This window comes from Sciurus carolinensis, chromosome 8 (assembly GCF_902686445.1).
Source record: "Sciurus carolinensis chromosome 8, mSciCar1.2, whole genome shotgun sequence".
Lineage (NCBI taxonomy): Eukaryota > Metazoa > Chordata > Mammalia > Rodentia > Sciuridae > Sciurus > Sciurus carolinensis.
The window spans coordinates 112,947,159-112,959,629 of NC_062220.1; the positions used below are offsets into that span (position 1 = coordinate 112,947,159).

Genomic DNA, 12,471 nt, shown 5'->3' on the forward strand with positions numbered 1-12,471 from the left:
ACACATTGTGCTCCAGGTCAATTATAGCGATATTAAAGGGATCTCTCTGGTCAATAATATACTTGGATGATTAAACATGCTTTGACGTTATCTCTTGTTACCAAAGATGTCCATTTTTTCAACACAAAGAAGCTGAAAATAAAACATAAGATTGAAAAATAAATAAATAAAGCCTGTGACTCCTCCTCCAAGATACCCCCCCCCCCCAAACAGTGATGAATAGGAGGAACTGTATTCCTCCCCCCTGGAGACTAGCCTTGCAGATAGTCTATTTCGAAATTCTTTTTAGAGGAGATTTTCTCTCTGTCTCTCTCTAAAAATATCAAACAAAGCTGCTGCTTGCTATTCCTGTGGCTGGCGCACCACCTGGGGCTGAGGACATGGGCAGCATCGCCGGGCTGGGGAAAATGCAGATTGATGATGGAGCGTCTGGGGATGCGCTTTTTCTTTACTGCGAACCACACATTCCTTGAATGACAGCAAATTCTCTACAGGTTTTCCCTGCGGGAACGTGCCCCTCGGAGCCATTCGGTTTTCTTTAGAAAATCGGCCACAGGGGAGGAGCGGGGCGCGGCATTACTGGGAGCGTCTCCAGACCCGGGGGCTCCAGCCCAGCCTGCGCGTACCCGCGGACCGGCTCTGCGGGCTACGATCCCGATTCTCGCAGGCCGGGTCGGCGGAGCAAGGGACGAGTGCGGATGGTGTGAGCGGACTCCCAGCCGCCGAGGGCAGCGGAGGTCCCACGGAGCCCACTTTTCCCGCCGCAGCAAACGGCGGCCGCGCGGGGCGGAGGCACCACGTGCAGCTCACCCGCTGCATCCAGATGTGCAGGCACCCCGCAGCGAGGCAGGCCACCAGGCGAGGCTATAGCGGGTTCCAAGACCCAGCTCATCCCGCCAGCTGGCAGCTTCGCTCTTTCTAAAGGAAGCCCTTGGTCCTGGCTGCGGGATCTTCGGTAGGTGGCTGGCGCACGAAAGAGCGCTGCTCCAGCCGGAACGCCTCGGCAGGAGGTTTGTCCCCGCCCGCGCGCCGTGCCGCGCGGCACCTGGGGTGGGGAAAGGGCGCGCGGCGGAGATGGGCGAGACCATGTCAAAGAGGCTGAAGTTGCATCTGGGAGGGGAGGCGGAGATGGAGGAGCGCGCGTTCACCAATCCCTTCCCAGACTATGAGGCCGCCGCCGCCGCTGCGGGGCTCAGTGCCGGATCGGCAGAGGAGATGGGTTGCGTTCGCACCCCACCCACCACAGACGAGTTCGGCCTTCCTTTCCACCACGACGGAAAGGTGAGTCGGCGGCCCAGCCTCGGGAAAGGCCGGGCGGGGGGGGCGCCAGCGGTGGTAGCGTCCACCCGTCCCGGGCGGGCGGCGCGTTGACGTCACCAGCGCGCGTCTCTGCGGGCTGTCCCGGGCTAGGGAGAGTGGGATGTGGGGTTGTCTGCGCGCGCCAGCCTGCGGAGTAAAACGGGCCTTGGGAGCTGCGAGCTTTTGTCGGGGTGGCCGCTTTAGCGCGGATATACGCCTCCTAGGCCTACGGTCTTAAATCTCTGATAGAGCGCTTTGTTTCCCGGCGCCTAAAAGTGATATTTGGGCACTAGTGGCGGTTGGACATGCAGATTTGTATACCAAAGAAGGCCTGCCTGCTCGCTTCCTTCTCAAAAACTACTAAATTTAACGTCAGCATCCTATTTGCATTTTCTTGAGTCAGATTGCGTGTGCGAATGTTATACCTGGCCCTCGGTTCCCTGTCCTTAGTCTTTATCTCCTTTGAGCAGTAGCAAAAAGCTTTGTTCATAAAGTCTTGTCATTTTTGATAGATCTTTTCTGTGTTCCCAGGAATTGAAAAACGAGAGTAAGAAAAGAAACTTTACTCTGTTAGGGTCCCCAGCTGGACCAGAGAATGAAATTAACATAAATTAACAAAAGGAAAGCATGAAATTTATATGTTTTATTGACATAGGAGCCCTCCTAAGGAAATGAAGACAAAAGTGGCAAAACCAAAATGTATTTATACTAGGCTGAACAAAAAGAGACAATTATGGAAAAGGAACTAAAATATAGGGAGGATAAAGGAAGGTGATTATTTTAACAAGGTCTGTTTGTATAAAATTCTTTTGGCTTCCCCTCCTTGTCCCTGGTGATAACAGTGTTTCTCCTGGTATAGGGGTGCCATCTTTTCCATGGAAGTTTTATCTCCTACTTTCAGGAGGAAAAGGGGAGGTTTTGAACACCCTTCACTTTCTCAAGTGATTTTAGCTCAAAATAATCCTTTTGCCAAAATGACATATTTTGCTATGGCATATTCTGCCACTTTTCTCTGGAATCTGAGCATAGGCCTACTTGGGAAGGAAAAGAAAGGAAGGTGTGAATAGCAACACAATTGTGTTTGTGTTTGGTAAAACCACATATTTACCAGGTTGTCTTTTCCTCTATGTATTCCAAGGCACCTTTATTTCCCTGGCTCCCCATGCATTTTATATTTGAAAAGGGAGAAGTTGGCCAAAACGAGAAAGGTAATTTTGAAAGAGTCATTGGTCTAAACATGAAATCTTACCTCCGTGACTTCTCTAAGCCTCTTTTTGTCTTACATGTGATTAAAAATTGGATAATAATTCCTAACTCAGGAATGTTAGTGACTGAATTAAAGTATATTAGTTGCCCAGCAGACTGCCTGATCTGCTACCTAAGTAGGCCCTGAATAAATGTGAACTTTTTCTTAGCAATTTAAGACCTATGCTTTAGAATTCATATGTCAATATTGATTTTTGTTTTTTCTTTTTTTTATATATCTATTATATTTGTGACTTAGTGTTCAAATTTTTTACAACAAAAATCTCTAGCAAACATTTTTAAAAATCTATGATTTATAACTATTATCAGTTGCTCGTATCAATTATCTTAGGGACCTGTGCCAGTGATAGTGATTATGTGCCTAAGAAAAGGGGAAATGGAAAATGTTTCTTGAATGTGAAAATGAGAGAACATTGAAGTGAGACAGAAAGAGTGGTTTTAAAAGGTAGATTAATGTTTGATATCAGGAAGTCATAAGATAAAATGAATATGAATTAAGTTTCACTGTCTTCTGTATACTTTTATCATGGATAAATTTATTTCATTTTTATTCTTAAGATATGTTAAGAAGCAATTAAGATAGAATATAAAACTATGCATTTGTTTTGATAGACATGAAATTTCTTGAAAATAAAGGTGTTATGGGTTGAATTGTTTCTCACTACCAGATTATAACTGAAGTTTTAACCACTGGAACCTCAGAATGTGACCTTACTTAGGAATAAGGTCATAGTACAATTAATTAAGATGAGGTCATATTGGAATAGGGTAGTTTCTTAATCCAAAATGACTGAAGTTCTTTTAAGAAGAAAAGATAGAGAAACACAGGGAGAGAGAAAATGACCATGTGACAATTGCGGTAGAATGATGCATCTCCCACACAAGGAGTACCAAAGATTACCAACCACACCAGAAACTAGAAGAGGTGAGAAGGATGTTTTTGGACTTAGAGCTTTGAGAACAGACAATAAATTTCTCTTTGAAGCCACCCAGTTTTGTGGTTCTTGGTGACATACCTAGGAAACTAAATCAGAGGGTAATTTGTTAATTTGTAAGTTAAGCATTGAATAATTTTTTTCTTGACAGTGTGTGCTATGAGTAATATTACATAAAATCTATCAACACAATTTATTACTAATATTCCTTAAATAATTTACATAGTCTCATTTTAACTGCATATGTATGTGGTGTAATCAATGAATAAAATTCACCTCTAGTTCTTAATTCACTCAAACCTGCTTCTCTGAATCATTTCCATTAAGTAGGCTTTTGCAGCATTTTTTACAATATTGGTCCAAATATGAAAACAGTGAACCAATATAATAGCAGGTTTTAAATAATAGGAGATTTCTGTAGCAAATCCTCTCAATACTTAGGAGTCATATCCTCCCTTTCTTTTACTGGAATTTGCTGTTACCATGTACTTCAGGGGAATTGATTCCAGTTCCAGGAGCCGAATTCTGATCTAAGCTAGTAGTTCCTTGACCAGCAGCATCAGCTTTATCTGGCATATTGTCAGTGTTCAATCAGGATAGAAACCACACAGAGTTTGATAGGAAAAATTTAAAAGAATTAACCATAATGAGATTGGAGTAATGAGAGATTGTCTCATTATAAATAAAGTTCTAGAGGATATAGGAATAGCGGAAATAAGGAGCAGCCTCATCCATAGGACTGAGAGGTTGTGCAAAGGAAAATGTGCCTGTGCTAACAACACAGAGGGCACTTTCTATGTATTAAATTATCCCCAAATTTAACCACTTTGTAAATAATGTCTGAGAGTCAGGAATCCAGTCGTAGCTTAACTGTTTCTAACTCCAGGTATGTCAGGAAGCTACAGTCATTTTAAAGTTCCAGTGGGGCCAGGAAAATCTGCTTCCAGGCTCATTTACATAAGTTATTGGCAAACCTCTCTAGTTATTGTTTGGAGGCTCCAATTTCTCACCGCACTCAGGCCTTGCCATAGGACTGTTTGCTGACATAGTGACTGTCTTCCCCCAAAGTGTACAAGAACAAGATGGAAGCTGCCGTCTATTTTATAATCTCAGAAGTGACATATCACACAAATGAAGGGATTACACGTGTACATAAGGACTAGGTGTTTCACAACCTTTCAGCTGAGACCTAAAGTTGGGAACTTGTTGGGGAGGGCATGGCCATGGGCCATTGACTGGCAGAGAAATGACTGTGATACTGTACCACTGGAACTTGCTGGAAATGTACCCTTTGGAACCATGCAGTGAGTGATATAGTAAGTGAGAATATACAAAGAATATAATGAAGCCACAAGAAAGAGATTAATTCTGCTCACTGGCACCAGGAAGGGCTTTCACATTAAAGTGATGTTTTTGAAGATTAAGTAGGACTTGCCAGGCTAAGGTAGAGAAATGCATGAGCAAGGACTTCAGAGATGCAGTACTAAAATAGGAGTTTGTCAAGAAGTAAAACATGGCTGGAGAAGAGGGAGCATGGATGACGTGGGAGTTTGAGACAGAAGGTAGAGAGGGGCTGATTTTGAATGACTTGATAGATCTGAAGGATTTTAAAACTTTATGCAGGAAAATGAAATCAGGAAAACTTTTACTTCACATATATAATTTGTATAATCTCGAACTATTGAAATGTTTTATTTAGATTTTTTAATTTAATTTTCCATATTTTTGTTTAAAGGTAGATGTTCTTTCTCATCAAGATTTGTTTAACTTCATATTATATAAACATAAAGAAAACATTTCTCAATTGCCTGGAGAAATGTAATTCCTTTTTCTTCTTTCAAAACAAATTAGATGGAGGGCATGACGGTGTGCTCCTGTCATCTAGGCTGCTTGGGAGGCTGAGGCAGGAGGATCATCTTGAGCCCAGGAGTTGGGGGCCTGCCTGAACAACATAGACTCCATCTCTTAAATATACGTGTATATATGCTTTCCTACATATTACATATTAACAAAATGAACTAAGTTGTATGTGAGTATGGAATAGAGGGATACACTTTACAGCCTTTCTCCTCAAAATGAGGTTTGAGGGCCAAGAGCACACATTTCCAGAAAACCTGTTAGGAATGCAAATCCTACCTCAGACCTAGAGAGCCACAATACATTTTAAAAAGAGGACCAGGCCCAGGAGACTCCTAAATGTGAGAAATAGTGCTCTCACTCTTTCTATGATATTGTGTAATTTTCATTTAATATGAACCTAACCTCCAACCAGTTTAATTCCTAATATGGAAAGGTATTGACAAAAGGGTGATGGAAAGATTATGGAGAGGAGGCTAATTAAATAGTAAATTAACATTTCCCATCTTTTACAAAGACACTGAAGTATAGAGTAATTATTACTTGGATAGGCCTATTGCTACTTTTCTGTCACTTATTTGCTTTCAAATTGGGGCAAGTTACTTAACTACATTGACTTGACTTTCTTACCTCATCAACTTGTTAAAAATTAAATTGAAAGTTTAATTGAAGTTCTTAATATAGTTGTATTATGTTTGTTAAAAGTTTGTAGTAAAGGGCTTGGGATGTGGCTCAGTGGTAGAGTGCTTGCCTAGTATGTGTGAGGCACTGGGTTTGATCTTCAGCATCACATAAAAATAAATAAAATAGAGTTATTGTGTCCATCTACAAAAAATATGTTTTAAAAGTTTGTAGTAATAATAGTTATAACTGCCCCATCCCTACATAATTTTTATAATGGTTAATTAAGTTAATACATTTAAAACATTCAGAACAGTGCCTGATATAAGTAATTAGCTATACATAGTTACTGATGCATAGGTAAGTAGTAAGAGTTTAGTTGATAGTGTAGTTGGTAGTAGCTATTAACATTGTACATTGTTTTATAAAATGTGATAATGACAATTTACTTTAAAATGTATGTTTTCAGATGAATACACAAAATATTACATACTCTTTGCTTTTATAAAATTCTTATAATGATTAATTTTCTTGTGATTATGATGTATTTGCATTAGAGATTATACACAGATTATCAATAACTATGTCACACAGCAAACTGGATTGAGATGTGTTTAGGATAGGTAATCTAGAATAGTTTCTATCATGAGTTTGGCATAAGAAAAACAGAACTAGATGTGCTTAGATAAACCAATCCCTATGTTTTTTGGAGAATAAACTATTTTAAACCTCTAAGCAAATAGCATTTTCTTGATATAGATTCAGTTTAGGTAAGGACCTGTTTGTCATAAATATTGCTAGTGAAGGTAGATGTTTCTACAGACCTTCTAATTCTTTACTGTGGAATGGTGCAGTTCCCATGTTCACTTTCCCTTTTCATAATTAACTTTGTGATAAGGATTATGGATTATTTTATTCATTTTTGTTTCACAGAATGGAGTGTTAGCAAACCAAACCCAAGGCCTTTCATATGTGTAAGACATCACAGAGCATCTTACAAATAAGATACTTGGAGATCTGAGATTATGAAATGTACTGTATTCTAACAAAACAGTTTAGTAAAACCTTTCCTAAGAAAGATCTACCGATGTATATATCATCTCATACAAGATGTGGATCTAAAAGCTATTTTTACTATCTTCAAAACTTGTAGGCAAGTTTTTCTTAACTTCAGTTTTTTCGTCTATTCCCTGGGGATGATAATACTGTTTTTAGTATTATCCAGAGGGTTAAATTAGATGAAGGGTCTTAAGTGCCTACCATGTGTCAGGAGTATGTGAATTATATTATTAGTAAGCACTCCTAGTACACTTTGTACAACAAGTTTGATTTATGCATAAATGTTCAGAAATTACTGTTGTGTTTTTCAGAGTTATAACACTTTCTGTATTTTTATATATGGCAGTTGTATTTCCTCAATCCAGCACTATATTTTTATTAAGAAAATACAGGAGAACATTATTATTTTAGAAAAAGGATGATTGCCGATTGCCTATTCCTTACTTTTCAGATAGAACTACTTATTTCTTCAGGAAATACCATTGTCTTTCACTAAATACCTTTTTTTTTTTTTTTTTGGTACCAGGAATAAAACCCAGGGGTGCTTAATCACTGAACTACATCCTCAGCTCTTTCTTTTGTATTTTATTTAGAGACAGTGTCTTATTGAGTTGCTTAGAACCTCGCCAAGTTTTTGAGGCTGACTTTGAACTTGAAATCCTCCTGTCTCAGTCTCCTGTGCTGCTGGGATCACAAGCAGGCACCACTGTGCCAGGCTAACTACCTTTTTTATGTTATCTTTGTACTTCATCACAGAACACCACCCCTGCTACTTTCCACATGGCAAACTTCATAAGACTCATGCTAGGTGTGTCTTTCTCCATGAAGCTTTCTCAGAATTGTTAACCATGTTAAAGCCATTTGAAGGGTTAAATAAGAAGTTGTGCTAGTTTTCTATTAATAACATTATAATAAAATACCACAAATTTAGCAGCTTACAATAGCATCTGTTTATTTTCTCTGGGTTCTGTTAAGTCAGAAGTCAGGGTGTAGCTCACCTGTTTCCTCTGTTCAGTATTGCTCCAGTTTTTAGTAGACCTGTGTTCTTTTATGGAGGTTCTGGGGGATGAACTGCTTTCAGTTTCATTCAGGTGATTGACCAATTTCAGATCCTTGTGGTTTTAGGACTGTGATGCACATTTCCTTGCTGGCTGTTGGCCATGCTGTTCTCCCTACAATTTCCCAACTCCGCACTACCCAAGTCCTTGTGATTTTCATGTGACCTCTTCAGCAACAGTACATTGAGTCTCTTTCATATTTCACATTGCTTTCTCATCACCTTCTGTCATAGCTCTCAGAGTTCTCTGCTTTTAATGGCTCTTGGGATTGAATTGTCCCCACCTGGATAACTCAGTATACTCTCTGTAAAATAAAATACTGAATATTTTATCATATATTAAGTTAATATACTATTATATTATATTTGCTAAGCCTGTTAGATCCAGTATAAAACAGATTAGAAGTCTCTTTTATATGAGAAAGTTAGAAAAGAGGAACTAAAAAATGTAACTTAAAGTGCAACTCTGGGTATGTTGGCACACACCTGTAAACCCAGCTATTCAAGAGACTGAAGACAGAAGATCATTAGGTTTGAGGCCAGCCTATGCAACTTAGCAAGTCTATCTCAAAATAAAAAGGACTGGGGGTAGATAACTCAGTGGTAAAGAGCTTGCTTATGTGCAAGAGGCACTGGTTTCAATCCCTAGTACTGGGGGGAAAAGGGCAGAAGAATGATTTTTGCAGTGAAATTATTACAGATATTAAACAATTCACATTAAAAATATACATCATAAATATGAGAAATGAAGATTTTTTTTAAATATTTTTTTTAGTTGTAGGTGGACACAATACCCCTATTTCATTTTTATGTGGTGCTGAGCACTCTACCACTAAGCCATAACCCCAGCCCCGAGAAATGAAGATTTAATAGCATATGCTTTGGAATAAAGTTCTTGACTGAACTGCATATGAATGTGAGTTAGGCTTACATTCACAACAATAAACATAAAACTCTGATGTACAAATATCTTGATTAGGTTTTATTTACTTATAACAAGAAATCTAGAGGTAGACAATTATTGGTCTTGATACACTTCAAAAGTATTAGGACCAGGATCTGCTGTAGCTCTAGATATCATATTCAGGTTTTCACTAGAAAGAGAAAAGACGTGCCTATTCCCTCTCCCCCCCCAACCCCCCGCCTCTTTCTCTCTCATTTATCAATAAAAATAACAACTTTCAAGATGAAGATTTTCACTTAGGTCTCATTGGTCAGAACTATGTCACATGGCTTCCCTTTTTCTTATAGAAAGACTGGGAGAACAGTAGCTCTTCTAGGGATGGATGTGTTGCAGTTATGACTATAACCATAATTCTTCTAACAAGGAGGTATGCAGAATAGATAAATCTACCTTATAGGTTCTGCCATACCAGGTATTACAAAGAGGTATTACATTTTTTTCTTGAGCCAATTATTCTGCATCTCTTTGATTGTAGCAGAAGACAAAGGTTAAGACTCAGAAAGATTAAGTTACTAATTTGACGTCAGAGTTATTTGTCAGTTGTATGATGAATCAGACAATTATTCTTTATGGAACATTTGTCAACAGCTTGCTAGGTTGGCTCTGGAGTATCTGCTAAAATACCATTGGGAGATGGTGGTACTTTTAAGAGTGGGGTCTTGTTGAAGGAAGTTAGGTCTTTGGGGGGCATGTCTTTGAGAGGGATATTGGGAACCTGCCATTTTTCTCTCTCTGCTTCTTCAGGACCATAAGGTGGGCAGTTTTGCTCTGTAGTGGACTCCTACTATGTTCTACTGTACTGTCAGATGCTCAGAATGACAAGGCTAAGTGACCATGTACTAAAATCTCTGAACCATAAACCAAAATAAATCTTTTTATCCTTATAAGTTGGTTATCTTATGTCTTTCATTCTAGTGATGCAAAACTGACTAACATAGCAACAAAATAAGACACACAAGTATATTATCAAGACAATAGGAAATGTCAAATCTTGAAAAATTTTTAGTAAGCAAGTATTGGTAAAATGGAGTCTATTTATATTACATCACCTCTGAAATATCATTGATATTGAAATCATTGGTGTGCTTTATCATTTTATATAAGCATATTTGTAAAGAAGTTCATAAAGTTGCTATTTGTCTTAAATTTCTAGCTTACATTTTTTAATAAGAGAAGGTATTTTACCACCGTGTTTGAGTAGGAATTATTGTAATTTACTACTCTAACTTTTAATGAAGAGATATAATTTTGAAAGCCAATATTATGTATTAGATACTGAGTAGAATCCATAGTCTACCTGTGCATTATAATCTTGTGCAAATGATAAATATTATGATAAGTAGGGAAAAAGCATACTCAATACCTATATGATTGTTGAAATATATACCTATAAATTTAAATCCTCTGACAAAATTAGTTGGATATCTCAGCTAATGCTTATTATGGCTTAAAAATGTGGGCAGGCATGGGGATTTTAAAGGTATTGCAGGCATACCTCATTTTATTGTAGTTTACTTTATTGATTGCATTTCATAGATAATGGTGTTTTTAGCACATTGAAGATTTGTGGGAATTCTGGACTGAGCAAGTCTACCCAAAGTCAACAGCACGTGTTTGCTTCATATTTCTTTGTCTCCTTTTAGTAATTCTCACAGTATTTCAAACTTTTTCATCATTATTATATATTTTATGATGATCTGTGATCCACTAGTGACCTTTGATATTACTGTTATAATTGTTTTGGAGCACCATGAGATGTGCTAGTTTAAGATGGAAAACTTAAGTGTACATTCTGACTGCTCTACTGGCCATTCCCCTATTTCTTTAGTTTTTCTTAGACCTCTGTATTGTCTAAGACACAACAATATTGAAATTAGGCCAGTTAGTAATCCTATAGTGGCTTCTAAGGACAGTGAACGAAAGAGTCACACATCTTTCAGTTTAAATCAGAAGCTAGAAATTATTAGATTTAGTGATGAAGGTGTCTCAAAAGCTAAGATAGACCCAAAGCTAGGTCTCTTCTGCTAAACAGTAGCCAAATTATGAATGCAAAAGAAAAGTTCTTGAGGGAAATTAGAAGTACTACTTCAGTGAACACAGGAAAGATAAGAAAGTGACTTTGGAGAAAGTTTTAGTGAACAGGACTGCCACAGCAGTCCCTAAAGCTAAAACCTAATTCAGAAAAAGGCCCTAAGTCTTTTCAGTGCTGTGAAGACTGAGAAGAGGGAAGGAAACTACAGAAGAATTTTTTGAAGCAAGATTCATAAGTTTAAGAGGCCATCTCCATAAAATAAAAGTGGAAGATGAAGTAGCAACTGCTAATATAGAAGCTGTGGAAAGTCATCCAGAATATCTAGCTCAGATAGTTGATGAAGGTGAGGTTACATTCAACAACAGACATTCAAGGCAAACAAAATAGCCTTCTCTTGGAAGATGATGCCATCTAGGATTTTCAGAGCTAGAGAGCAGAAGTCAATGCCTCACTTAAAGATTCAAAGGACAGGCTGAGACTCTTTTTAGGGGCTCATGCAGCTGGTGGCTTTATGTTGAAGCTGATGCTCATTGACCATTCTGAAAATCCTAGAGCCCCTGAGAGTTAGTTATACCAAATCTACTCTGTCTGTGTTCCGTAAATGGAACAAGAGAGCCTGGACAATAACACATCTGTTTCTGATATGGTGTCCTGACTATTTTATAAAGCCCACTTTTGAGAACTGCTGCTTAGAAAAAAAAAAATCATTTAAAAATACTAATACTCATGGACAACACACTTGGTCACCCTAGAACTATTATGGAGATGTACATGAGTCTAATGTTTTCATGCCTGCTAACACAAGATTCATTCTTCAGCCCATAGATCAAAATAATTTCAACTTTGAGTCCTATTATTTAAGAAATATATTTTGTAAGGCTGTAACTGACATGGATAGTGATTCCTCTGATCGATCTGGGCAAAGTAAATGAAAAACTTTCTGGAAAGGATTCTTCATTTTAGATACCATTGAGGGCAGCATTTGTGTGGTGAGATCAAACTAATGAACATTAACAGGAGTTTGGAAGAAGCTGATTTTCACCCTTATGTATGACTGTGAGGGATTCAAGACTTCAGGGGAGTCTTGCAAATGTAGTGAAAATAGAGAAATAGAAAACAGAGAACTAGAAACAGAACCCAAAGATGTGCCTAAGTTGCTGCAACCTCATTATAGAACTTGGAGTTGCTTTGTTATAGATGAGCAAAAACATATTTTTTAGTTGGAATCTACACCTGATGAAGATGCTCTGAGCATTGCTTAAGGAACAACAAAGGATTTAGGATACATAAGCTTAGTGTTAAAGCAGTGGCAGAACTTGAGAGGATTGACTAGTTTAGAAAAACTTCTACTGTAGGAAAAATGCAGTCAAATGGCATCACT

At 38.3% G+C, this 12,471-nt stretch overlaps 1 protein-coding gene across 1 annotated transcript in view; it reads left to right on the plus strand.

Annotated features, from left to right (window-relative positions):
• The first annotated feature begins 259 nt into the window (after positions 1-259).
• The window catches only part of Lancl2 (LanC like glutathione S-transferase 2), a 65,152-nt gene continuing 52,940 nt past the window's right edge, over positions 260-12,471 (plus strand). The window contains exon 1 of the mRNA XM_047562687.1: positions 260-1,281. Within this exon, the coding sequence (XP_047418643.1) occupies positions 1,075-1,281 (207 nt within the window). The 5' untranslated portion in view covers positions 260-1,074. The remainder of the gene's footprint in view (positions 1,282-12,471) is intronic.